Source organism: Pteronotus mesoamericanus, unplaced genomic scaffold (genome assembly GCF_021234165.1).
Source record: "Pteronotus mesoamericanus isolate MK-2021 breed Mesoamerican mustached bat unplaced genomic scaffold, CSHL_Meso_final scaffold_476, whole genome shotgun sequence".
Lineage (NCBI taxonomy): Eukaryota > Metazoa > Chordata > Mammalia > Chiroptera > Mormoopidae > Pteronotus > Pteronotus mesoamericanus.
In genome coordinates this window covers 298012-324887 of record NW_026555318.1, presented here as the reverse complement: position 1 = coordinate 324887, position 26876 = coordinate 298012, and the positions used below count along the sequence as shown (strand labels likewise).

At 48.1% G+C, this 26876-nt stretch overlaps 2 protein-coding genes and 2 pseudogenes across 3 annotated transcripts; 3 read left to right on the top strand and 1 right to left on the bottom strand.

Moving 5' to 3' along the window:
• Positions 1-6604: 6604 nt before the first annotated feature.
• Positions 6605-8079, bottom strand: LOC129086912 (heterogeneous nuclear ribonucleoprotein K-like; annotated as a pseudogene).
• A 2730-nt stretch (positions 8080-10809) lies between these two features.
• On the top strand, positions 10810-11002 carry LOC129086930 (H/ACA ribonucleoprotein complex subunit 3-like; annotated as a pseudogene).
• A 2869-nt stretch (positions 11003-13871) lies between these two features.
• On the top strand, positions 13872-15588 carry RAMP2 (receptor activity modifying protein 2). Of its 2 annotated transcripts, none has more exons than XM_054593666.1 (4): positions 13872-14054; positions 14480-14545; positions 14924-15032; positions 15146-15588. In XM_054593666.1, exons 1-4 carry the CDS (start codon positions 13955-13957, stop codon positions 15399-15401), a joined length of 531 nt encoding a protein of 176 aa, XP_054449641.1. In that variant the 5' UTR covers positions 13872-13954; the 3' UTR covers positions 15402-15588. The 2 variants fall into 2 exon arrangements, with proteins under 2 accessions (XP_054449641.1, XP_054449640.1); XM_054593665.1 differs by having other exon boundaries at positions 13874-14054; positions 14915-15032.
• A 5336-nt stretch (positions 15589-20924) lies between these two features.
• On the top strand, positions 20925-25833 carry VPS25 (vacuolar protein sorting 25 homolog). The gene is made up of 6 exons (XM_054593664.1): positions 20925-21026; positions 21236-21381; positions 22225-22278; positions 22645-22733; positions 23506-23581; positions 25199-25833. Exons 1-6 carry the CDS (start codon positions 20974-20976, stop codon positions 25309-25311), a joined length of 531 nt encoding a protein of 176 aa, XP_054449639.1. The 5' UTR covers positions 20925-20973; the 3' UTR covers positions 25312-25833.
• The last annotated feature ends 1043 nt before the right edge of the window (positions 25834-26876 follow it).

The following is a 26876-nucleotide window of genomic DNA, read 5'->3' as shown; positions in this document are numbered from 1 at the left end:
TTTTACAGATGAAAAACTGCTCTGTCAGATCTTAAACCAAGGTCTCAGGGTTCCTGATTTAGTGTTCTTTTCCTTTTATCAGAAACTTTGACTTTGCTGTTTTTCTCTTGTTTCTATCCAATTAACTGCCAAATAAAAACAATTCCTTCATATATGGTGATTTGCAATGATGTTCCTTTCCATTCCCAATACCTTCTACATCAGTGATTCTAGAAACTTGGCTCACATTGAAATGAAAACTGGAGAACTTTAATAACTGTAGCCTGTCTCCTGCCTCCAGAGAGTCTGGTTCATTGCTCTGGGGTATGGCCTGGGCTTTGCGGTTCCGAGAGCATCCCAGGTGATTCCACTGCGTGACCAAGTTTGAGAATCATTACACTACATGAATAATTGTTGAAAAAAAAAAGAATATGAGTTACCTAAGGAGAGATGTTCAGAAGGTCTATTGTTAGGACTGAGACTGGAGAGAAATTGGGGAATCATCAATATATGGGATGGTAACTAACATCATGGGAATGGACAACATTGCTTTAGGAGAGTATGCCAAGTGGCAAGAGGAGAGAAACAAATTTCGCAATAATAAAGAAAATATGGTTACAGAAATATTTTGAGGTGGAAAAGAAGGAAGGTGGGGGAATGTATGTCAAAGCTGTAGATCAGAGTTCTGCAGCTCAGCTCAGCCTCCACCTCCTCAATAAGGCTCCAGCCCTCCCGGGTCTGTCCTGCGCAACTCCAGTAGCACTTTGACACTGCATCATTGTACACCTTTCTGATACCCACAGCAACACTTGGCGTCGGACTAAACCCAGGGTTTAGCAATCCTTTTTCACTGGAGAATTGTAAAAACAACTTTCTTCATCACCAATAAGCATGGGGTTCTTGGGGGAAAACTTGTCTGCCAGTTGGTTACTCCTCACTGTGATGGGAGAGAGTTTTTCCCTGAGACCAGCCTCTTTCTTTGCTGACCTTGGTTCATGAAAAACTATCAGCCAATCTTTGTTTGGCCAGCTCTTCCTCTATGACTTTTTCTTTTCCAGCCCTTCAGGTCTTTGTCCCATAAATTCGTAGAAAAACTGTTGGCTAGTGGTCAGCAGCTGGACCTTTGAAAAACAGCACCATTACCCCTGCCCCACTCCTTCCAGCCCCACCTCTGGGCAGTCAATAGGAGAAAGGAATAACCGTGGCACTTCTGGCTTCCAGTTGCTCATCTTGCTCTTAAATTGGAGGCCTTTGGGGTCGAAAGAAACTGAACAAAGTGTGCTGAGTAGCCTAATAGAGCTGGTTCTTTTTCTGAAAGTTCCCTGTTGCGGAAAAATAAAATTATGTGTTTAATTTCTGAAACCTGATGCCTGATTTGCCTTGGCAGCCATTCTCCTGGGCTTGGCTGAGAGTCCGGCAACACTGCCTATCCTGATTAATACCAGCTCAGCTCGCTCCCTGGAGAAGAGCATTATTTACTTGGCCATTTCCTTAAATCTTTTTTAATTTATGTGTACTTTAGCATGATCTTACTGGCTTCAACATGCTGTAACTCTGACTACTGGCCCCAGTGAAGCCTTAGGGAAGACTTTCTGTTCTGTGCACTCACATCATCCCCATCACAAAGCAAGATCTTGTTCTACCCAGTGATTAGAAATGACATATCATGTTCTGTTCCTTCTGGGGCAGGCAGGATCTAAGTGTACTTTTGTCCCCTGCTGGTCTTCAGGCCACTGATAGAAAGGGAAGGAGATGATGCTTCCCAGAATTCAAACGGAGCTTCCCGCCCTCTTCCTCCCTCCCTTGCAGCATTTCTCCCTTCCTTCCAGCCCCCTTTAGATGGTGACCCCTTGACTCATTCTGCCCCTCCCTCGCAAGGCCCACAGGGATATCAAATAGCATTTCTCTGAAGGGACAAAAAGGGCTAAGCAAAGGTTAGGCCCCAGACAGCCTCTGACAGGGAAGTGTAAACACAGCTGTGGAGATGGGGGCGAACCATCTTCCCTCCCCCAGTTCCCACCCAGAAGCAGGGAAAGGCCACCCTGCTGTGAGGAAACAAACAACAAAACAAAGCAAAGCACAACCTAAAAGTCTACAGGAAGGTCACCAGAAACTGGGGCTGCTGCCCAGGCCTTGGTGGGGCCAGCTCCAGCGCCAGACCCCTCCCTGAACACTTAGAGGCAAAGGCAGTTCCAAAGCAAGTGGAGGCCTAGACATTACTGAGCCTGGAAACATGGCTCAAGTTTTGAAGCCTCTCCTCTCTGCTGGACACTTTGTCCTCTGGTCTCAGAAACCTAGCTTTCCACGCCCAGGTGCTTAGCTCCTGACCTCTAGTTGCTTCAGGATCATAGTAGTGCATTCAATTCAGCAAGTAAGAACAGGTCCACAAAGAATGCTTGTCCATGGCTGTTATAAGTTTTGGCTGAGCCTCCAAGCCAAAATATTAAAGGGCCTTCTTAGCCTTTATTAATTACAAAATAAATTATTCCATCGCTGGCCGGGTAGGTCAGTTGGTTAGAACGTCATTCTGATATGCTGAGGTTTTATGTTTGATGCCTCGTCAGGGCTCATGTAAGAATCAACCAATGAATGCACGAATAAGTGGAACAGCAATTCGGTGTTCCTCTTCCTCCTTTCCCCTCTCTCTCTAAAAATACACTCACATGCACAAAAACCCACGCATTTTTCTGGTAGGAAGGAACTCTCTTTTGTGGGGATTGCCTGGGTGGGGTCTATGCCTTGCTTTGCACACACTCTGAAAGCACCAGCCCCACAGCTGGGGCCGTGCTGCCCATTCTTGCTCTCTTGGCACAGCTAATGCAGGGCCCTGATCCCACAGGACACGCCTTTGGCACAGCGCTACCTGGGAAGTAGCCCTGATTGGTGGACAGTCAATGAGCTGTGCTTCCTTTCTGGCCATCCAGCTCCTCAACTGTAAAACTGCAGAACTAGAAAAATAATAAGAGCTTTCAAATACTGACCACTCACTATGCGCCTGGCAGTGTACTACGTGCTTTACAATGGGTCATCTCATTTCATATGAAGTCAGTAATATCCTCACCTTCACCTCGCTGGTAAGCAGTGTGGCCAGGATTTGAGCCCAGTCATTCTGACTCCCAAACCCATGCTCTGAATAACTCCACTCTACCTCTTCCTTTCTCTGAGGTCTTCTAGCTCTGACATCATAATTCTGGATTCTCTCCATGGCTTTCTACTCCCACCAGTGGCGCCAGAAAGAGAAATGTGTTTGGGACTCTACTCTACAAGTCCAGAGAAAAGCAACCCCTGAAAGGCAGGGGGCTCCTTACTTCCTCTGTATTGGAGATGCCAATCAAAGTTGGACACTCCATATCAACAGGGAACAGCCTGTGTGGCAGACAAACAAATCCCAGCCAGACAGGAAAGGGGAGTGCCTCTTGGTTCTGTGACTTCCCCTCCTCTCTTCCCTGGCTCTCAGCAGGGTTTCACACTTCTGATTACACGGCCCTTTGAACTTCACTGTGGCTAGGATCGGATAGCAGGCTACAAAAACCCTTTTGGAGCAAGAAAACTGCATACATCTATCTACAGATTACATGGATGTAAAGAGACAAAAATGAATCACATTTATTTATATATTTAACATGTTGCCCTTAGCATTCACATAATCACTAGATATTGGATGTGAACCTACATCGACTGGTGTAATTCTTGAAAGATGCCGGGTAGTACTGTTACCCCTATTTTACAGAGAAGGACATTGAGCTCAGGGAGACCGACAACATGGGCCGTGGCCACGTGGCTGGAAAATAGGAGAGCCGGAATTCAAACCCAGGCTAGGTCCGTTTGACTGAAAAGTCGGTGTCTTTTCAATAAAAGGAGTGTTATGTAATGAAAAGAACAAAATTACAAAACAGGAAGGATCTCAAGAGTGCCTTGGAAATACAGTTGTCATAATTATATGTGTTACACATTATGATAGTGTGAACCTTGAGAAGGAGGGGAAAAAAGGGCACCTACTAAGAAGGGCTCCTGGTGGGCTCAAGTAAAGAAAACAGAGCCTGCCCTGACTGGTGTGGCTCAATGGGTTGGGTGTTTTCCTGCAAACCAAAAGGTTGCCAGTTCAGTTCCCGGTTAGGGCACATGCCTGGGTTGGGGGGTGTGCAAGAGGCGACCTGCACTTCAGGAGAAGCCCCTGTAACTACTGCCTGCCTCTGTGCCTCTAAGATGCATTCCTGCATGGTTAATGCTGGTTGAGCCAGCTGTTATAAAGGTTTCCTGGAGTCCTGTTCCAACCAATAGGACTAGGGCTTTCCCCATCCAATCAGAGCCGTGGAGCTCTAACCAATAAGAGCAGCTCTATTCTGACCAATCAGGATAGTGCCTTTGGACCAATCAAACTGTGAGGTTTTAGCATCTTTATTTGCATGAGGACAGACCAATCAGGGACCAGGTGAGGAGACTTCTGTCTATATGAGCCAGCTCCCTCCTGGCTGGGAAGACAGACTTTCCATTGAAGCCTCAAGGTTATGGTTTCACCAAGCGATAATATCTCACTGGAGCAGGACGCCAGCAGAGGGGAGCTGCCTGCCTGGGGGGCAGTCTCACTGCTGTACTGTTTTCACAGCTGTGTTGTATTATCATTGAGCCATTTGTACCAAATAGTTTCCTTTTCCACTGCACCCCAAATTGGAGAATCCTGTTGGTGTTGAATTGGTGTCAAAATCAATCAGCGGACCATTGGTAATAGTTAACTACTGTTTATCATGTGCCTACTAGCTCCAGGCATTGTACCAAATGTTTTAAACATGCATTATCGCTACTGCTTGGTGAGATGTATGCCAGTAACCCCATTTTTACAGATAAGAAAAAAACCCAGCAGTTAAGTAATTGCACAAGGTCACATACAGCTAAATCAGTGACGGTGCTGGGATTCAAACTCAGTTAGCGTGACTCCAGAGTGTATGCCCTTAACCACTAAGGCAATAGAAATAATAACAATAATATACATGGACTACGGGCCAAGTCCTGCTCTCACTGCTTTAAATCTTATAATTTGTATATATTATTACCACCATTTTACAGATGAGGAAAATATTGCCTTTGATAATACTTCTTAAGCGCACATTACAAACACTACACATATTAAAACACACATACACTATTAGTGTCATGTTTGCTTAATATATAATAGATCCTTGTTATGATCTAGGAAAATGATTTATTTCATAATGTCACTAGCTTTTCTCATTGTCCATCTAATGCAGTGATTTTCAACCTTGTTTCATCTCATGGCACACATAAACTAATCACTAAAATTTTACAGCACACCAAAAAAAAAAAAAAAAACCTTGTTTTGCTGATCTGACCAAAAATAGGTATAATTTTTATTGATTTACAAAATAATGGTAATTACCTACCCTTTTGCTTCAGAAAGATTTTATTTATTTATTTTTAGATAGAAGGGAAAGGAGGGAGAAAGAGAGGGGAAAACATGTCAATGTGAGAGAGACACGAGTAGTTGCTTGTTGGTTGCCTCTCAGCTGGGGACCAAATCCACAACCCAGGCAGGTGCCCTGACCAGGAATCAAACTGCTGACCTTTTGCTTTGAAGGACGATGCCCAACCAACTAAGTCACGCTGGTCCAGGCTCCAAATGACATTTTTAAAAATCAGGTGCCTATATTTGTACATAAGGATTTCCAAGAATTAACCAGTCACATGCACACCTACATGACCAGTAAGATGCAACTCTATTATATGACTGATATATTTATGGTTTGACACAGGGCATTCACACAGGTCAGTTGTTGTGTTGGCTGTTGTCATTTTTTAAAAAAGATTTTATTTATTTTTAGAGAGAGGGGAAGAGAAGGACAGAGAGTGAACCATCCATGTGGAGAGAAACAATGATCAGTTGCCCCTCACATTCACACACCACCCCAACGGAGGACTTGGCTCACAACCCAGTTATGTGCCCTGACCAGGAATTGAACCGGTGACTCTTTGGTTCACAGGCTGGCACTCAATCCACAGAGACATGCCCGCCAGGGCAGGTTGTTGTCATTTTTTTAATCTGACAATCGAAGGGAAAAGAGGCCAGTGCCCCTAACTAAATACTCAGGTATTGCATGTTTTAAAAATTATTTTTAAAAAATCTTTTAGTTTCATTATTTTAAAACTCATAAAATGTTTCTTACAAAAGAGGATTATATTCTGCACACTGCTCTGAATAGATGCCAGGGACATATGAACTATTGTTACTTTTCCTTGTTGTCCCAAACCCCTCCCCAAATTTTAAAGTGACCACAAAGCAAAGCATTCACAATAACTACATGGGGGAGAGGCAAAAAGAAAACAGAAAAAAAATAAGAAAAATAAGAAAGAGAAGCAAAGGGAAAAATAATTACATAGGGACAATTTTGCTTTTTAACCATGAACAATGAACACAAATTAAAATTCATTCTGCTGCTGTTTCAATATTTCAGTGGTAGAGTTTGCACACCCCTCCCCCACATCTGGTGAACAGAAAGGATTTCACTGCACCTCAAATGCAGAACAGCCATGAAGCAGTGGAATGCTGGTTTTTAAAAAACAGAAGCAGATTTTTTTTTTAATGCAGAATTCCTTGAGTTCTTCACTAGTCTTAGAAAATCTTTCCAGAATACTGCTTCACACTGTTCTGCAGCAAATACTGTGCTCTCTGTACCTGGTCCTGTGTTCCTGTAGAGGTAATGATCTGATCTTTGGACTTATCTAAGACTCACCAATTTTGATTGAAGCTCCTGATTCATGACGAATTTGTTTAATCCTCTGACCACCTTTGCCAATAATAGATCTAGCCAAATCTTTGGTAATAGTTACTTGTGTAGTAACAATAGGTCCACCAAGGTCACCATATGAGCCATGACCCCCTGCATAGGAATGATCATATCTGAGCCACCCTGTGGTTCACAAGCCATCTGACATTCTGAAGGGCTCCCTGCATCTATTGCAGAGTCCCAAGTTTCATCGGCCCTGAAACCAACCATGCCATCATCACGGTCTCCTGGTCCTCCTTTTCTGTCAAAGGCCATTGGATCTCCTCCTCCAGGTGGTGGTGGTGGAGGAAGAGGAAGACCCCACACTCTGCTATCACCCTGGCCACCTCATCCAGGAGATCCTGGCTGAGGGCTCATATCATCATAACCTCTTCTAGATGGAGGTATCAGACACCCACGCCGACCAGGAGGCATTCTGTTAAAACCTCCTCTTCCCTGCATGGGAAATCTCACGGGACGTCCACGGCAGTCATCAAACATCATTGTAAAGCCACCATGATCATAGGTTTCATTGTAAAAATTTGGGACCATAAGGTTGTGCTCATCCTTTGAAGGGAGGTTCTGACATAAGATCAAGTGTGATCTTTATGCGCTCCACAACCCTACCAGGTTTTCCTCCAACAAGAACGACTCTGTCAATGGAACGAGGACAGCATTCCTGGAAAAGCTTTATGATTGTCTGAGTTTTCTTTCGAAGTTCTTTGGTTTTAGCAACTTTGACCCCAATAATCCCTCCTGCCAGACTCTGACAAATCAACCGTCTTGATTCACAGGCAAAGTTGCTTCCTTTATAGTGTTGGTAATTTAAGAATTCCACAGCATCAGATTCGAGGGGGAGCTGGCTGGTGGCAGCACATAATGGCCACTGTAGGCCCTCCTCCAAGGTAGGGTTGATTCTCATCAGTATTTCTCCAGTTGTTTCCATATCAACACTGATACTGAAGAGGTGCTCGGGGCCAATGCTGTCTGGGACTGAAGTACTGGCCTTGCAGTCCGTACGCAGAGCCTTAATGCTCTTGCCTCCTTGTCCAACCACTGCCCTGGCAGTCTTGCTCTGAAGCAGAATATGTAGTTCAACCATCTCCTCAGTGTTTTTAGATCTTTTAAAAGCTTGTTCCTCTTCCATATCTTCTGCAGGGCATTTGCCAAATTCACCATTGGTTTTGGTGTTAGGAATGGCTCCTCTAGCTCAGGGGTGTCCAGCCCGCGCGGGCTGAGGGCTACACGCAGCCCAGGATGGCTACGAAGGCAGCCCAACAAAAAAATTGTAAATTTACTTAAAACTTTTTTTTGGCTCATCAGTTTTCTTCAGTGTTTGTGGATTTAATGGGTGGCCCAAGACAGCCCTTCTTCCAGTGTGGCCCAGAGACGTCAAAAGGTTAGACACCCTCGCACTAGCTGTTCAGTTTCCATTTTCTTGGATTATGTGGACACACCAATCACGTGAGGCCACTGTCCCTATGCCACCATGCTGCCTCAACTGGTCACAGCTAGACAAAGAACGAGCGCAGAGCCCCTGCATATATTAACAATTCTTGTGGCACGCTGGTTGAAAATCGCTGATCTGATGCATTATGGTCTTTGGGGAAAAGGATGTGAAGAGATACTGTCTGTAGGTGAAGCAGGCAGTCAGGAGAGGGGGCGTACTGAGTGGGGAAGGCCCTCTGTGCTCTGAGGAGCCCTCTCTGCTTGCCCGTCTGGCCACTCTTCCTCATCCCTTGCTATTTGGCTCTGTCTAGCAAGCTGGTTAGCAGGTGGACTTCAATCAGGTATTGCGGAGCAGAGGTGAAGTGCCAGGCTTCAGCATCAAGAAGACCTCTGTATCATTATCAGTTGCATGACTTGCACAAGTTACTTAATCTTTCTGAGCTTCAGGTTCTTCGTCAGTAAAGTGTGCTGTTCTTTAATAGAGTCGTGAGTTTTAAATGGAACATTCTATCTGAGCCAATAAGCATACTGCCTGGCGACCTTAGGGCAACCCCGCATACACAACATTCAGCCTCGTGGAGTGCTGGGAGACGGTAGAAGCCTCCCTGCGGATGGTTTCATAGGACAGTCCAGGAATGGAGGAAGGGTAAAAGCAATCCTGGCATCTCACACTTGGTCCTGACAGCAACCATGAGTCAGCCTCAAGTGCTGAGGGACCAGCAGTGTTCTCAGTGCTGCTGGGCGTGTGCTGTGGTCCTTGGCCACGGTCCTTTTCAGTCACACTGTCTGAACGTTGTTCTTGTAAATCTGGCCTGGGTTCTTTAAAAAAAAATAAAAACAGCCTCCACATGTGATGTCATGGGCCAGCCTGGGAAGGAGGGGAGTAAGTTGTGTGCAGGATTTTATTTCTGGAGGGGTTGATCTGGTCTTGGAAGAAAGTCAATCCTTCTCCCTTCCTTTCAAGACCCAATAGGAAATCAATATTCTGATTTAGAGGGATAGAGAAGTGATAAATCAAGATTAAGGCATGAAGTTTAGCATCAAGCAGCTCTGGGTTCAAATCTTGGCTTTTTCAAATACTACCTCTGGGACCTTGGGCAAAACACTCCTTTTTTCTCATTTCACCCATGGAGAGGATAATTCTGATGTTACGGCGGTAGGTTTTAAGAAGTTTGTGCAAAGCGTTTAGCACATGTGTCAGGGAACACACTGTATAGCACATAGTAATTGTTCAATAAATGGTAGCTACTATTAAATCCTCAGCAGTTGATGAGGAATATAACTTGACCATTTTCTATGCTTTTTACCAGTCTGAGAGCCAAAGTTTTCTTGATAACCATTTTCCCTCTGAAAAGTGTTCATGCTCCTCATACTGAGTGTGCCGTCTTTCTGGAGATGAGGAGGTTGGGGAGAGATTAGTAATTGTGTCCTAACCCTTTGTCTGCCCCTCCTTAGCCAGCTGGCTCCCTGGCTGCAGCCCTCTGGTTCTCCTTGCTGCCTCTCTGCCCTCTGAAGATGTCTTGTCTCCTTGCTCCAGCTTGGAACGATCAGTCCCACCCAGCCAGCACTTCTGGCTTCCCTGACCCTGACTCTCCCCTACATCTCCTGTGCTTTTCTCTTTATTTTGCAGACAGCTGGGGAAGAGGTCAGCATGTGTGAATGTCTCTACACCATAGAGACACCCATTCCAGGATGTCCAACGTGTAATTTCATTGCGCAAGAGGCCCCTAGTGCTTTTTACTCCTGTTGTTTTAGATTTGTGTGCATGTGTGCATGTGTGCGTGTGTGCATGCGCATGTGTGTGTGTGCATACGCATGGGGAAGGCTGAGGATTAGAAATGGCACTTCCAAATCTCTCCCCCTGCGCTAGGCAGGGTGGCCCTTAGCCTGTAAATAAGGGAAATTTACAGACAGTAGGATCCTTACACAGGAGAAGTCAACCTAGGTTGGGGCCAGAAAACTCAGGTCAATGTTCACTTGGACCAGAAGCATATTAATCACTTCCTAAACACCAGAGGTGGAAGTTGGGGAGGGACAGGGGAATAAGGGAGTGTATTGGGAATGTGAAGACCAGATTCCACTGGATGTAAGACTAAAAAAAGACTAAAAACAGTATTATATGTCAGCTAAAAGGAGAGTGGCATATCTATATATGGTGTCATGGAAAGATATCCAAGACATGTTATTAAGTAAAAAAAGAAATCACTGAACAACACAAATATTAAATCATATTTATGCTTTTTAAATTTTTTTCTTTTTTTAAAGATCTGATTTATTTCTAGAGAAAGGAGGAGGGAGGGAGAAAGAGAGGGAGAGAAACATCAATGTGTGGTTGTCTCTCGTACACACACCACCAGGGACCTGGCCTGCAACCCAGGCATGTGCCCTGACTGGGAAGTCAAACAGGCAACCCTTTGCTTCGCAGGCCAGTGCTCAATCCAATGAGCCACACCAGCCAGGACTATTTATGCTTTTTTTAAGTGCAAAACATGTGAGGAGGTGCATGAGAAAGGAATGGGGCTATAGAGTGTTTTGTGTTTAGATATTTTGCAACAGAGATTGAACTGCAGAGAAAATCGGAAACTCTGGCCTCAGTGTGGACATGTTTTTCCACTATTACCTCAACAACAGGGACACTGGGTCTAGACCCTGACGAATTTCGACCCTATTGGACAACAGACCTGCTCAGCTCAGCCTGCTCAGCGCTCCCCAGAAGACAAATGCTCTCCACACCGAATCATGTCAAGAAACATTTCAAGGTGTTGATAACTCAGCAATCCTGTCCTGTCCTTTGAGGGTCCCTTAAATTTCATGTTTCTCCTGTCCCCTGTTACCCCTCCAAAACTTTCCAAAATGAAGCTCTTTAATCTGTGAGCCCTGACGCCTTCTTGACCACCCTTGCGCTTTGGTATCCCATGTCGTTGTCACCCGTGGTTACGCTTGTGTGAGGCAACCATCGTAGCATCCCCCCGAAAGAGAGCAGGCCTGAGTCTTCTTTTTATATCTCAACTCACTGCCAGGTTCTTTAAATGATTTGAAAGAAAAAAGAAATTATGTGACAAGTATATACTTATGTATTTATATGAAATTAAAAAGTATATTTTTATAGCAAAAATGATACAGTTTAAAACATAAGGGGATTTAGAAAAAGAAGGTAAGGGCTCCCGGGTGTAGAAAATAGGACTTCCCATGAAAGAAGCTGTCCCTAATGAAGCCCTTCTTTGTCCCTTTGCTGCAGAACATAGGAATATCTCCTAAGGCAACCTGGAAGATGAAGGTGTGGTCTCCAGTCCCCACTGAGCCCCAAAGGGCCTCCATAGCTGACCCCAAGTTACCAGACTGCTCCCAGGGATCAGTGAAAACATCCAAGTGCCTAACTGGTAAGAAAAAGCAGGAAGAGGAAAATCAGGAGGAGAGAAAGTTCCCAGGATCTGCAACAGGAGGGTATGGACTTCTACATTCTGGAATGACTACAAGCTCTCCTTTTGCGGTCTCCAATCCTGATGCAAGGTTAACCCCAACTCTAGGCTAAAAACCACACTTTCTACCAACTCACCTGTGTATTTCCTTTTGCTGCTATGTTCATTTTGTATATGAAAATGTTGAGCTCCAAACACATGAAATGGCCTGCCCAAGGTTAACACAGCAAGAGAGTCCTAACCAATGCCTTCAGAATCCTAACCAATGTTTTTCTTTATCCATTTTACCATGCTGCCCTATTTGAAACCTTATCAACTTTAATCTTGACCCCAAACTCAGTCCCAACCACTATGGACTCAAGTTCTTCTGACCCCAGCCCAGTGGAAATGGCTGGTTTTGCTTTCTGTCCCTCCTTGCTTCCTCCTTCCATCTTATCACCGAGAATTTTCCTCTTGGCCATGTTTTCTTTCTTCTTTTCTTTTCTTTTCCCTCCCTCCCTCCCTTCTTTCCCTTCCTCCCTCCCTTCCCTTCCTTCCTTCCTTCCTTCCTTCCTTCCTTCCTTCCTTCCTTCCTTCCTTCCTTCCTTTCTTTCTCTTTCTTTCTTTCTTTCTTTCTTTCTTTCTTTCTTTCTTTCTTTCTCTCTCTCTCTCTCTCTCTTTCTTTCTTTCTTTCTTTTTTTCTTTCACAGTCACAGGTTGGAGGGAAGGAACAGGTTTTCTCCCTGGCAGAACTGGCTCCAGGGTGCCTGGGTCTCTTCTGCACATTGCAGAAGATGACTCTCTCTCTCTGCAGGAGGGAGGGCCTTGGGGTCCACGCCAAGCAAGCCACCTCCCTTCTCCCTCCGGATGCCTTTCTAAAGCAACCTCTTGACCCCAACTATGGAGGAGAGCCACAGGTTATCAGTGGCTATGATTCAAAAGCCTCAGACCCTGAGATGAAGATTTTGCAGAGAGATCAAGAAAGATAATTCGTGGTGGGCAGGGATCAGTAAATTAGACAACAGCAGCAGCTGAGGTCAGGGGTCAGTGTCTGGGAGTAATTTAGGAAAGTTCGGTGCTGACAGCTGCGTCTGAAGTTGACGGTCATGGCTGAGCCAGCTCCGGGGCTCCTCCGCTAATGAAGACTAATGAAGCTCTGGCTCAGGCCACCAAGACAGTTGTGTGTGGCAGAAGGCAGGGCCCCCGGGGCCTCAGGATCCCCATGCTACTTGCCAGCAGTGTGATCTTAGGCAAGACCTTAGGGAAGGAGGAAAGGAAACTATCATCTACTGAGCGAGTGCAACGCCCTTTCACGGACGTCATCTTCACTGCAGTTTAGTGACCAGGGGAATGTCCCTATTTTACATGGGAGGACACTTAAGAACTTGTGAAGGTAACTGAGTCATTCAGGAGAGTAAAAAGATGGAATCAGGACTTAGAGATTCTGAACTCCAAGTTCTGGGCTCTTTTCCTTCAGCTTTAGCTTATTTCCCTCCGAAGCGGGGGTAATAGTGTGCCCATCTCATGAGTGAAGGCACACATTGTAGATTCTAAACCCTTTCTCACAACCTTGGTCCTGAAGAGCTGTGGCCACCTTCCGTCTGAGGACACAGTCATCTTGCTTTTGCCCTTGTCCCCAATCCTGTTTATGGGTCTAGGCCCCAGGAGGTACCTCGAAGGGAGGTATTGGGACTTTGGTTTTCCCTCTACTTCTACCCTCAGGCCTCCTACCGACTCTGGAGGGCCGGCTCTCTGCTCCTCCCCGGTTTTGGCAGGCGGGCTGACATCAGTGGGTGTTCCCAGGGAAACTGGGAACCCTGAGCCCAGCTCCAGGGCGTCTTCCCCACCACCCAGAGCAGCCCTAACCCTGGGCGTTGAGAGGCCCCCTGAGCTCCCTCTTCTCCAAGCCTCTCGGAGGGCAGCTCGCTCCCCGACCTACGTCCACCCCTGCCCACCTCCCCTCGAAAAAGAAGGGACAAGTAGAGTCCAGAAGCGGATGTTGGGAGATTCCAGCGAGTCCTGGGCGCCACGCGGCCGAGATCAGGAAATGGATCCGGGTTCTGGGGTTACGAGGGGAGCTGTCCAGCCCCGCGGGGTGAGCTGGAAGAAAGGGTGGGCCTTCCCCGGCGAGGCGGAGGCAGCGGCGGGCGCCAGGGTCGGGTGGGGCTCTGACTGCCCGTACAGCCCGCCGGCCCCGGGCGTCGCCCCCGCCCCCCACGTGGCCGCTGCTGTCCCAGCCCCTGCGAGGAAGCGGCGCGGCTTCCTGCGGCTGGGGCCGGGGATATAGGCGCCCCCGCCCGGGCTCGGCGCCGTGCCGCCGCCCCTCCTCGCTTGCTTGCCGCGCGCGCGATGGCCCCGCTCCGGGCAGAGAGCGCCGCCGGCGGCCCGTGGATCCCGGCGACCCGCGCGGGGCGACCCTCCGCGCTCCGCTTCCTCCTCCTGCTGGGCGGTGAGCGCAACGCCCCGGGGCGCGGGTGGGAAGCGCCGGAGGCACCGGAGGAGAGGGAGGCTAGACGGCCGAGAGCGGAACGGGCCCCGGGTTGCGGCGCGGACGACACTATCATTCGGACAGTCCCCGGCCCCACCTCGGTAAGGGCTCCGCTCAAGCTGCTTCCCACTTGAGGAAAGCCGGAGCGGGTCCCCGAGGAGAGCTTTTGGGAGGTCTGAGACTGGCGAAGACGGAGGAGGTTTAGGATCTGAATGCGAGTGGAAAGGAGCTGGTATTCTTTTCTGCCCACTGAGGCACCCTGTGGGTGGACTATTCCTCCGTCTCGTCTGACTTCCAAGGGTCTCAGCCTCCAACTGACACCCATCCTCCAGGCTCCATTGCTCAGATCCCAGCTATTCCATCTCCTCTCCCATTTCTGCCCACAGCTATCCTGAAGCCCCAGGATTCCGTGGCTCAGCTTCTTACCACCCCAGGCAGCTTGGAGTCAGAAGGTGAGTAGCTTGCCTCCGTGGGAAGGTGGCCTGGGGCAAGAGGAGAGGCAAGTCAGTGGGGAGAGTTCCACCCCCCCCTTACAAGGCAGGTCTCTAAGCTGGCCCACCTCACAGGTGGGATAGAAGACCCTAGAAAAAAATATATGTGCAAACTGTTGTCAGTCTGGGAAGTGCGGTGCACATGGAAGGCATTAAAATTTTCCTAAGCTGGGACTCTCGCCTCAGCTACAAGTGTGTTGCTTTGGAAACTTTCTGAGGCTGTCCTGGCAGTTCCTATGTTTAAAGACAAGGCCAGTGGTTCTTAGATGGAAGTACCTGGACCAAAGGGCTTGGAGGGAGGAGCGGAGTGTGGTCAATGTGCAGTATTAGTGCCCACAGAGAAAACGATGGAAGCGTACATTGAGAATATTGTACTTTGCTGGCAACTCTATAAGAATTATATGGACTCTATCAAAGGAGACTGGTGCGACTGGGCCATAATTAGCAGGTAAGGGCAGTGCTGGAGGGTGGTTTGGGCCGGGGTGGGGGCTTGGTCCTTGTGGGTGGGCCTCGAGTATATGTGGGGCACGCCCCCTCACTCTAGTCCTCTCCTGCCCCCAGGCCTTATAGCGACCTGCAAAATTGCTTGGAACAGAATGCGGACCACTTTGGCCTGGGCTTCCCCAATCCCATAGCAGAACAGTACATCTTTGAGACTCACCAGATCCACTTTGCCAACTGTTCCTTGGTGCAGCCCACCTTCTCAGACCCCCCAGAGGATGTGCTTCTGGCCATGATCATAGCCCCCATCTGCCTCATCCCGTTCCTGGTCACCCTTGTGGTGTGGAGGAGTAAAGACAGTGAAGCCCAGACCTAAGGTGGCATGAGTTTCTCAGCAGCCACCTTACTCCTTTCCCCGCCGCCACCAGGTCTCTCGCGCGGTCTCCCCACCTCCTTCTCTCCCTCTCCCCCCATACTGAGCCTTAGATTGGTGGACGCGGAGCTGGGTGGGGTCACGGCACAAGTTCTGTAATCTTCAAAATAAAAGGTTCCTTTTGTACACTGTCCGCCCCATCCCAGGGGGCCTGTGTCCTTCCCAGAGTCTGACCTTCTCACGGGCCCTCAGCTCTGGGCGACAGAGCTGGGACAATAGGGATAAACCCATGTTTTGTTCACTTACCTGCCCCTCACAGTCCCCCCTCCACCCCCACACAAGGCCACACTGGTACATCCCTTCCTCCCAAGGTGGGGCCTTTCCTGCTCCTATCTAAATCCCAGCTTCAGGAAACAAGCTGGAAGAGACTCCCTTCCTGTCTGGACAACTGCTGGGGAGGTGTGGGGGGAGGGAGGACTCTTGCTGTGACTCCCGCAAGAAGGAAGGGGGGCCTGCCCAGGAGCCCTGAATTTTCCCCTCATTCATGTTCACGCCTAGAGACTGGGAAAGGGAACACTGATCTGACCAGCTGGAGCCCTCCCCTGAGGACCTCAGGACTGAGGGCAGAGGCAGTGGGGGCTCCTCCTGCTGGGTTCACCCCAGGACTCCCCCCTCCAGGTCCCTGGCCCTCATCCTACATTGTTCTGGACCTTGGGGGTGTGGCCTACAGCTCTACCGCCCCCTGGTGTCCACTAAAGCCCAAAAACCAGAAGATGGATGTGTAGTGGAAGAAGCTCAAAACAGGAGACTGGACTCTGAGGTCAGAGACCTGTCATCTCCATAGCAAACACTGTTTCTTAACTGTACCCTTCTGTCGGCTTCCCGAATCATACTTATGTTCCCTTACGATGCTTCCCCGCTGTCGACATAAGAAATGTCCAAACCTGTAGAGAATTTTTATAAAAGTGTATGTGAGCCAAAACTGACAGCATGTGCCAGCAGCAAGCTCTCAAATGCTCTGAAGAATTACAGTTTTGTAGGGTTTTTTTAATGCATTTGAGATTGTGTGAAGGTGGGAGAACGCAAGATGGAGATTGGATTATAGGACAGTTAAGATTATTTGCCCTCCAGAGTGGTTATGTCTTAGAAGCAGGGGGTTGAAAAGAGGCATTTTCAAAGGTGTGTTAACCTAGATACATGGGAACAATGGACAGGGCTTGCTTAAGGCAAGGATAAACCTTTTACTAAAAATTTACATGCGTGGGGCGTGACTACCCACCATGACCTGCCCAGTTAGGAGTTTGTGATCTATTACAGCACCCTTTTTTCACCCACATCGCTTCTGGGGACATACCTAGTCTCTGACTCACCATTTTGGTATAGGGACACTCCTGTAGGTCCCATGGACAGTGAGGCTCCTTGGGACAAACCTGCCAGGTCATCGAAAACATCTAGGAAGTCCTGACTGCTGTGGCTCAGTTGGGTGTCATTCCACAAGACAAAAAAGGCCATTGGTTTGATTCCCAGTCAGGGCACAGGCCTGGGTTGCAAGATTAGTCTCTCTTCGGGGCCCACTGGGGAGGCAGTTGATGGATGTTTCTCTCTTGCAGCAAGGTTTCTCTCCCTCTTTCTCCCTCCCTCTAAAAATAAATAAATAAATAAATAAATAAATAAATAAATGAATCTTTAAAAAAAAATCTAAAGCACAATTTTGTTCTCCATAAAGACACCTGTTTATTCTTCGTGGCACCTAAAGTCTCTTCAGGAACTTGCCTTTCCTCCTTGTTGAAATATCTGTCTCCATGAGTGTATGCACATCCATTTCCTAGACATACCTGTCGGTTCCCTAGATAGATACTTGCATGCTTCCTAGAATGTATTCTTTCTCTGGAACACACTTCTCCTCTCAGGACGTATCTGTCTTTCTACAGACACACCTTCTTCCACCCGAGATAAACCTTTTTTCTGTTTCCACTGAGTGTGTATGTCTTCTTCAAGGATATATCTATGCTTTTCTTGGCCCACACTTGCCTTCATGAATTTTACTAATGTACATCAAGGTCATGCTGGTCTAAGACACTGTGTAGGTATATACATACATACATATGTATGGTATATTGCATTGGACAGATAAGTTAGGTAAGACTTGGCTTCTGGTCTCAGTGGCTTTCATCTAGTAGGGGAGCTGACATGTGCAAAGAAACAAAAACAATAGAGTGTGTGATGGGAGTTAGGCAGGAAGTACAAACCAAATGTTTGTATGAATGCAGAAGAAGAAAGGGAGGTAGGATCACAAAAGGGTGACTGTAGAATCGCTATATGGATAGGCCTTGAATGGAGTGCATTCCCTTAGAGGGAGAGTAGAAAGGGAGATGAATTAGGAAACAATTGTAATAATCCAGGCTTGAGACAAGGAGAATATGAACTGAAGTGTGTTGAATGGGGAGGTGAAAAGTAATTTAAAAGTAGGAGAGATAATTAAAAAACAGGAGGGAATCAACCAGATTTAGATATGAAACAGGTGACAGAGAGGAGAGATTAGAGCTGACTCAGGTTTTGAACCTCAGTTACTCAGACAATGATGGAAGTAATAATAGAAAAGGGCTGCCATAGCTGGTGTGGCTCAGTGGATTGAGCACTGGCCTGTGAACCAAAGGGTTCCGGTTCGATTCCCAGTGTAGGGCATATGCCTGGGTTGCAGGCCAGGTCCCTAGCAGCAGGGGGCACATGAGATGCAAGCACACATTGATGTTTCCCTCCCTCTCTCCCTCCCTTCCCTTCTCTAAAAATAAATAAAGTCTCTTAAAAAAAGGCCATTAAGAGAAGGAGGCAGCCTGAAGAAAAGGATATGCAATATGAGGCAAAAATGGAACAAGCTGTTATATCTCACAATGAGTTAGAAATGGCGTGGTGGTGGAGGAAACGGGGTGGGGCTGAAAACATGGGTTTAGGAGTCCTCTGCACAGAAACGCTATGTAGAAACGCTATGTAGAGCCATGAGAGGGAGGGGAGCTCTGAGAGTGAACGTGCACTGAAAAGAAGACTGAGGTTAGGTACTTAGGAAAAACCCACACTGAAAGAATGAGGAAAAAAGGAGACAAAGGGAAAGATTAGAGAGACAATAGGAGAACACGGATAAGGCAGCGCCGTGGGAGCAGAGGAGATGGTGCCCTTTGAAAGAACGTTATCAGTTGAATGGCTCACTCATTCATTCAACAAATATTTGTTGGGCATTCTGTGAACCAGGAACTGTGCCCAAAGAAGGTGTTCAAGATCAGATAGGAAATGGAGAGGGTGGCACCAAACCATACAGGTTTCAAGTGTACAAATCAATAAAACATCATCTGCACACTGCATTGTGTGCCCATCACCTCAAGCAAAGCCTCATTCTGTCCCTCCTTCCGTCTTCCCTTTGCTCACCTCCCCCGCGTCCCCCCCGCCCCCCGTTTCCCCTCTGGCTGTCACCACACGTTTGTGTCTATGTGTTATGTGTATATATATATATATTTTTTTTTTGGTTAATTCCTTCACCTTCTTTCATCCAGTTCCCCATCCTCCTTCCCCTCTGACAGCTGTCAGTCTGTTCCATGTATTCATGCCTCTGTTTCTGTTTTGTCTGTCAGTTTATTTTGTTCACTAGATTCCACATATAAGCGAGATCATATGGTATTTGCCTTTCTCTTACTGGCTTATTTCACTTAGCATAATAATCTCCAGGTCCATCTATGCTGTCACAAAAAGGTAAGATTTCCTTTTTTTTACAGCTGAGTAGTATTCCATTGTGAATATATACCAGTTTTTTTTAAATTGTATTTTTCCATTACCATTTAGTCCCCTTATATCCCCCCTCCCCTTACAATCACCACATTGTTGTCCATGTCCATGAGTTCTTTTTCCTTTTTGCTGAATCCCTCCACCCCCTAACCTCTCCTGACTGTACCACAGCTTTTTAAAATTCTTTTTTCATTTATTGATTTTGAGAGAGAAAGAAAGAAACATCGACTTACTGTCCCACCTATTTATGCATTCATTGGTTGATTGATCCTTGTGTGTGCCCTAACTGGGAACTGAACCCACAACTTTGGCATATCAAGACTGCACTCTAACCAACCCAGCTACCCAGCCAGAGCTGTACCATAGCTTTTTTTATCCACTCATGCACTGATGGGCACTTGGGTTGTTTCCACGTCTTGGCTATATAACTAACGCTGCAATGAACACAGGGGTGCATCTATTCTTTTGGACTAGAAGGATGCTACATATTTTCACATAGGGATGACCTCCACATATTTATAGACTAGGAGAGAGGAGACTAGGAGAAAAGGAGGGAAGATAATGCACAGAGAAGTTCTGGAAGAAGTTGAAAAGGTGAGGCAAGAACATATGCCAAAGGGTTGGCCTTGTAAATGAAGAGTAACACTTCTTCCTTTTGAGTTCAAAAGGAAGCAGTAAAAGTGGAGAGCAATTTTTGAGGAATGAATCAAGTATGATGATAGACAAAGAGGAAAAGATTAATAGGTTTACATTCATGGTCTCAATCTCATAAAATAGAATTAAATGGCATTCTGCAGGGGGCAGGGGAAATGGGGACACATGGAACGGCTTGATGAGTGTGGAAAAGTTTTAAGAGTTACCTTGAGGGATGTGACAGGGAGTCAATAAAGAACAAAGGGTCAGGAGCTTTTGAGATCTTGCTCCTGGACATATATTGTCAGTTTGTTTCAAATAAACTTAAAAAAAAAAAAAAATAAGACAAAGGGTCACTGGCTGCATTGAGGGCCCAGCAATGAGGTTAGTGAAGGAATCTGGCACTCAGTCAGCATGTTCTGGTGATTTTAATTTTGTAATATTCCGCTGCTAAGGAATAACAAAAAAGGGGGTGTAGGTGGGCAGGGAGCAACACTCCTGGTTTGGAAACTCACCAGCAGCCTGTAGGTAGGCAAGGGGACAGAACTGAGTAGTCTAACCTGGTTAAGGAGTCAGATGGACGGGATGGGGTCTTGGACTTGAGACCAGGAGGTGAGGACTTGAGATGAGAGAGAGAGATGGCTGTGGTTAAAGATGGCAACTTTGAATCATGGAATCAGAGCTGTTTCCACCGATAAAATGTACAAATGTGCTCCCACGGGTGCTGCAGGAGATTAAGGAATTGTGGAGTCGAAGGTTATAGGAATTGAGGAGACTAGGGAATTGGGGGTTTGACTTAAATGGCAATTGACTGACACAAATGTTAATAATGAAAGAAGCTTAGCATAGCCGACACGAGCCTAGGTTGGGGTCTGGAGACCTGGGAATCTACCTGCAGTTCTATTAACAAACTGTATTGCCGTGAGGAAGTCACTGCCCTTCTCTGCCGGTGACTCAGACTTCACAAGGCCCTTTCCGCTCTAAACGGTAAGGATTTATAGGATAATGGTAAGGGACTGGCTGAAAAGGAAGTTCCTTTCCTCTAGACTGGCCCCCTCTTCTCCCGAGAAGGGTACGGAACCTTTCTGCTGCGCTTTCTGCCCGGACGTGCGGAAGCGGAGACCGGAAGTCCTTTGCCCGGAGGTTCCGGGTTTCCTGGGCTACTACGATGGCGATGAGTTTCGAGTGGCCGTGGCAATATCGCTTCCCGCCCTTCTTTACGTGAGGCTTAGACCCCAAGAAGCCCCGCTGTGCCTCCCTTCCCTCCCCGGACCCCGGGCTCAGCCCTGATCCTTCACATGGGGAGGGGGAGAGAGGACCCGGTCGCCACTGCTCTCAGCCCCTCACTTTCTCTCCCAGACGCGCCTCCGGCAAGTGCTTCCTCTCGCCCTCTCCTTGTAATTCTGCAACCCACCTCCTTCACCCGGCAGGTTACAGCCGAACGTGGACACTCGGCAGAAGCAGCTGGCCGCCTGGTGCTCGCTGGTCCTATCCTTCTGCCGCCTGCACAAACAGTCCAGCATGACGGTGATGGAAGCCCAGGAGAGCCCGCTCTTCAACAACGTGAAGCTACAGCGTATCCTCCCTCGGGCTCCTCCACAGCCCACCCACTTGCACTTCCACACTTTGCCACATGCCCAGACTTCACACACACCCACCCCTTCACCCACAGTAGCCAGGTTCCCATTAATACTGGTCTTGGGAAAGAGCAGGTATATGGAGCTGGCATCCAGTTTACCCCCCAAACCCAAATATAGCACCACAACCTCTTGTCCTAGGCAGTGATGGGTACCCAGGTGTCATTCAGGTCTTAGAACCTCTGCTCTGAAGCCAAGTCCCAAACTTTTCAACCTGAGCCCTTTCCACTCTTGAATTTCTGGTCAGTGCTGGTCATCATGAGGCTTAACCTCAGGTAGTATCTTTAGTCATTTTCTCCACCTACTCCCCTCCTCCACGGAAGTAAGGGTCATTTGTTTTTGCTGCCTGATTCATACCTAAAACATCTGTGCAGGAAGGAGAGAGGACAGAGAATGAGAAAACGTAGTACCTTTCATTTTGTAAAGCTCTTCTTTTAAATTGGATTAGTTTAACTTCTTCCCCCCAATATCCAGGAAGTGCCAATTTATAGCCCACTGGGAATTGCATGTATACGTATGTGGGAGGGAGAGGTAGGGGGCAGGTGGTTTACAGCATGAGACAGGCTCCGTGATTTCTTCTCTTGTATTTTCTCCATTGCCATTTATGCCCCCACCTCTACCCACCACCCTCCTTGTTCGCAATCACCACTCTGTTGCCTGTGTTCATGAGTTCTTCCTTTTTCTGTTTTGCTCAATCCCTCCAGTGCCCCCAAACTTGGCTCTGCAAATTTTTATCCCACCCAATGTATTCCATTAATGCCATTCCTTTAACCTTAAATCAGGGAAGCTCCCTGTGGAATCAATCCAGATTGTATTAGAGGAACTGAGGAAGAAAGGTGGGTTCAGTTCCCCAGATTCCTTATTTTTCCTCCTAGTTGGGTTTTCCTGAGGGTAGCTTAACACAAGTCTTTTAATAACTATTTTCTCTCCTCTGGCTTGAAGCCCAGAGTTCTCTGTACAGTAGACAGCCCCGTTGCCCAGGCCCTTTTCCCCATTGGTATACAAAGCTAAAACCTCTCCTTGAGTGACCTAAGACCTAAGGAGATACATAGAAGGGGAATGAGTGCCTTCCAGACAGCAAGAGTAAAGCAAAATTTGAATTTCTCCTTCTGAAAGCTGAGTCTTTTCTGCTCTGTTCCACCTTGGTTTTTGCCTTTGCCCCTTCTTAGAACATGATGCTTTCATAAGTATCTGTTTTGCAGGGAACCTGGAGTGGTTGGATAAGAACAAGTCTAGTTTCCTGATCATGTGGCGGAGACCAGAAGAATGGGGGAAACTCATCTATCAGTGGGTGAGACTATTCTGCTGCAATGACAAATGCATGGCACAGGAGAATCATATCAGTGCTCAGTGGATACCTGGTGTTCCCAGATCCAGGCTAAGCAAAGTAGGAGGGGGCAGAAAGAGGAAATGAAGGTATTCCAGGCAAGATTCTTTCAGTGACTTAATTTCCGTGGCTGCACAGAAGTTCCCTTTCTTTGCCTGTTGGAGGCCAGAGGCTATGTGAGGGCGTGTTTGGAGAGTGCAGTACTGGGAACCACGAGTACTATTGTTGGCTGGAGCCTCTGGCCACAGAAGATAAATGGGGAAAGGAAGGGAAAAAAAACAACAACAAAAAAACACGGGGCCCCTCCCCCACCATACCCATATGGCTGTCCACAGTATGAATTCGACCTTCTGAACCATTGTGGGTGTGGGGAACGACTCTGCCCCCCAAATTCCCAGCCACCACCAGCTCTAAATATTCCCAAGAGAGAACGGAGGGGAGGAAGCATCAACAACCCAAATAAAACAAACACATACCGCCCATTTTTGAACGGGGAAACAACCAGAATGAGAGGTCACTCTCAGACACATGAAGGCCTGTGGGTTAGTGGTTCCGAATGTGTGTGCACACATCTAAATATAGCACCTGTAGGGTTTGTGGGTTTTAGCCACTTCGCTGCAGAGGTGACAGCCCTGATTTGGGACTAGGTACCATTCTTGGGTCAGGGAGGTGGAGCTGGCCATTTCTCCCAGGAGATCCCTGATCCTTATTCAATCCCTGTTTTCTGTGTCCGTAGGTTTCCAGGAGTGGCCAGAACAACTCTGTGTTCACCCTGTATGAACTGACCAATGGGGAAGACACGGAGAATGAGGGTAATGCCTTTCCATTTCCCCAGTTCTATCATCTGAATCCCCTCTGCAGGCCTTGATTAATTGACATTCAGACTTCCCATTCCTCTGCCTCTGAATTCCAAATATTACATCGTACACGGGTTCTTAACCCATGTCCGTTATTCTCATAAAGCACCTGAATTCACATACAGAGAAAACCCCCCAATTTTGTTTGTGGAGTGTATGTGTATTTTTCTAGGGATAGAATCCATATTCTCAGATTTTCAAGGGTATTTGTGACCCATGAAAAATTAAGAATTAGGAGTATAGACACCACATGAGGAACCAGGACAGGAAATTAAGCCTGAAATCTCATTTCTTGCTGGCTCAAGCTTTCTTTCACCTTTTATTCTTATAGAGGGCTTAAGATTTGTGGGTGTTAGCTGAAGGGATTGGGCCAACACCCTCAGTCCTTTTTAAATACTTGTTTTCTGGCCAGGCAATGATTTGCATACTGTTTGATTTTTATATAGTGTAAATCTTCCCTTAGCTCTTTTATTTCTGCCTTCATATTCTGATCCCCAGGATCACCAAAATGTCCAGCCTTAGCTGGGGAAAGGGAGGTGCCTCCCCTTCCTGCCAGGACCCGACTGCCCCAACAGAGTTTATAGCTCTTGGCTCTTCCCTCCTGCTCTGCAGGCCTCTGCTTGCTACGCCCACCATCACCTATGACTTCAGTGCTGCAGCCTTGCCCAGCCCACCACTCAGGCTGGGCAAAGCTGGAGGCTTCCTCAGAAAGCAAGCTTCCTGACTCGAGAGCTGGGCTCCCACGGGGGATAAGGTATGCAAGCCTGTTAGGGCTTGCCTCCTGCCTCTCTCCTCTCCCTGTAGTGTATTGCCTTATCTCTGGACACGCAGCTGGCCCTTGACTCCCAGCCTGGTTCCTTTTAACAAGGAAAGGGCAGGTATCTGGGCTGGACCTTAACAGTCTCCTGGCCAGATGTATGGCTATACTTCTTTGTGTTAGGACAGGTCCTCATGATAAGTACGGATGTGCAACTAGGGTCAGTGTCCAATAACAAGGGCCTTGACCTCCCTATTGTCAGTGTCCAGTAACGAGGCCCTTGACCTCCTTGCTTGTCAAGGCCCCCTCTGGCCCGCAAGCAAATGGTGTCACTCTTGTGCATCAGACACTGATTGGGGTGTACATGGGGGCTGAGTCTGACAGGAGAATCAAGAAGGGGGAAATAAGCATGAATATTCATTTTATGCTAACTAAAGCTTTCTCCCACCCCTTACTCTTTTTTTAAATTGATTTAAGAGAGAAAGAGAGGAAAGGGGGGAGAGAGAAACACTGATTTGTTGTTCCACTTATTTAGGCATTCGTTGGTTGCTTCTTGAATGTGCCCTGACTGGAGATTGAACCCACAACCTTGACATGTCAGGATGATACTCTAACGAACGGGGCTACCTGGCCGGGACATTCCACCCTTGCTCTTCAGGAGCACCCAGGAAGGGCGGGTTGCAGCTGCAGCAGTGTAGATGGCACATATGTATCCTGGCCTCTTCAGGTCCCAGCTTCCAGCTGGACTGCCCTCCTCAGAGGCTCTCAGCCCCAAGGAGCTGAGCGTCCTTGACTGCCCCTGTCTCTCTGTCCAGAGTTCCATGGGCTGGATGAGGCAACCCTACTGCGGGCTCTTCAGGCCCTACAGCAGGAGCACAAGGCGGAGATCATCACCATCAGCGACGGCCGAGGCGTCAAGTTCTTCTAGCAGAGACCTGTTTCCTTCACGCCTTACCTCCCACCCTTCCAGGGCTTTCAAAAGGAGACAGACCCAGTGTCCCCGCAGACTGGATCTGTGACTCCACCAGACTCAAAAGGGCTTCAGTCCAGGGATGGGTTTCCCACTTACCCCATGTGTCTGTCCCTGGGATAGGGAGAGGCTGAGGCGCCACTGGGAAAAGACGTGCTTCTCCTTGCCCTATCTTATGTCCTTGATTGTCCCTGAGGCAGGGTCTGTAAACCCAGCACTTTACATGCGTTCACACATGTAAGTATACACACACACACACACACACACACACACGCCTACACAAGCTTCTGTCTCTTCCCCCTCCCACCCCTTTAGCTTCTGTTGCCTCCCCTCTCAGGCTGGTGCTGGATCCTTTCCAGGGGATGGTGGAAGCCCTGGCTGCAGGCAGCCTTCCAGGCAATGTGAAGATAGGAGGCCCAAGAAGGAGCAGGGCAGTGAGAGGCGGGGCCAGACAGTGATTTATGATATTAAAAAGCTCAACCCCACTGCCTGCCTCTGATGTTACTACTGGAACCGGCATGGGGAGGTCTGTGAAGTGTTAACCCCTTGATCAAACCCCAGCTTGGAAGAAGGGAGAGGGGCCTATGGCCTTTGTACATGAAAAGGTCCTCCAGTGCTGGCTGGCTCCAATGAGCCTGTGGTTTTACATCTGCTGGGTGGGCTGTGTGGGGGAGTGCTGATGGAACACAGCTTGGGGACAGACTGCTTTCTGTCTGAACTAGAGTAACTTAATGGCTTCCCCTGGCTTCACCCCCCCCCCCCCCCGCAACGAAAGTCCTGAACTCCGCTGAAGCCCCTCCCTCCATCCATCTGGTCTGGGTGAGGTAGTTGAGGCCAAGAAGAGCTGAGGGGGAGTAAACCGGACGTGGACTTTGGTTCATTGGAAACTTTGGCAAACAGAAGGGGGAGGAAGGAGAGCCCACATAGCAAAAACAGCCACTCTAATCAGCGCCAAGCTGTGGTCAAGGTAGGGAGGGGGAAGGGATGGGTGACCGGGTCCTTAGTTTGGGAGGTGGGGCTCATTCTAGGGTGCACACACCCATCCCTGTGCCGCCAGGGATGGTGGCGTTGGAGAAAACCAAACCTTTCCATTGACTTCTGTATTGTCAGCCCAGCACTACTACGGACAGCTAGGAGGGGTGGCGCTACCTTATCTGGGGAGTGCAGGCCAGTGGTACTGTCCCCCAGCCACCCCCCTTTCTAGGGCCGGGAAGCCGAAGTCACGTTTCCTCCTTATCCAGCATTGTGCCCCTGCCCCAAGCAGGTTCGTGTACTCTCACAGTGCGGGAGAACACCTAAGCACCTCGCACCAGCTCTTAGGAATGAGCCCGAAACAGCCTGAAGGCGGGTGCGCGCCGGGAGGAGGGGGAGGGGTATCGGCCGGGGGCGGGGCCGTAGACGAGGTGAAGGGCTGTGCACCAGAATCCACACCGTCCGGCTTGGAGGGGGCGGGGCTGGGGGCGGGGCTCCAGGGCTGGCGAGCTGGGGGCTAGGGCCCCAGTCGCTCGGCCCCAGTGCTGCGC

What these genes read in the sequence shown, in the direction of transcription:
- VPS25 (XM_054593664.1), top strand. Translation starts at nt 20,974, where the DNA reads ATGGCGATGAGTTTCGAGTGGCCGTGGCAATATCGCTTCCCGCCCTTC. An exon ending in GGAAACTCATCTATCAGTGG is followed by an intron (nt 22,734 to 23,505) that starts GTGAGACTATTC and finishes CTGTGTCCGTAG; the next exon opens with GTTTCCAGGAGTGGCCAGAA. An exon ending in GGAAGACACGGAGAATGAGG is followed by an intron (nt 23,582 to 25,198) that starts GTAATGCCTTTC and finishes CTCTCTGTCCAG; the next exon opens with AGTTCCATGGGCTGGATGAG.
- RAMP2 (XM_054593665.1), top strand. Translation starts at nt 13,955, where the DNA reads ATGGCCCCGCTCCGGGCAGAGAGCGCCGCCGGCGGCCCGTGGATCCCG. An exon ending in CTTCCTCCTCCTGCTGGGCG is followed by an intron (nt 14,055 to 14,479) that starts GTGAGCGCAACG and finishes TTCTGCCCACAG; the next exon opens with CTATCCTGAAGCCCCAGGAT. An exon ending in AGGCAGCTTGGAGTCAGAAG is followed by an intron (nt 14,546 to 14,914) that starts GTGAGTAGCTTG and finishes GTGCAGTATTAG; the next exon opens with TGCCCACAGAGAAAACGATG.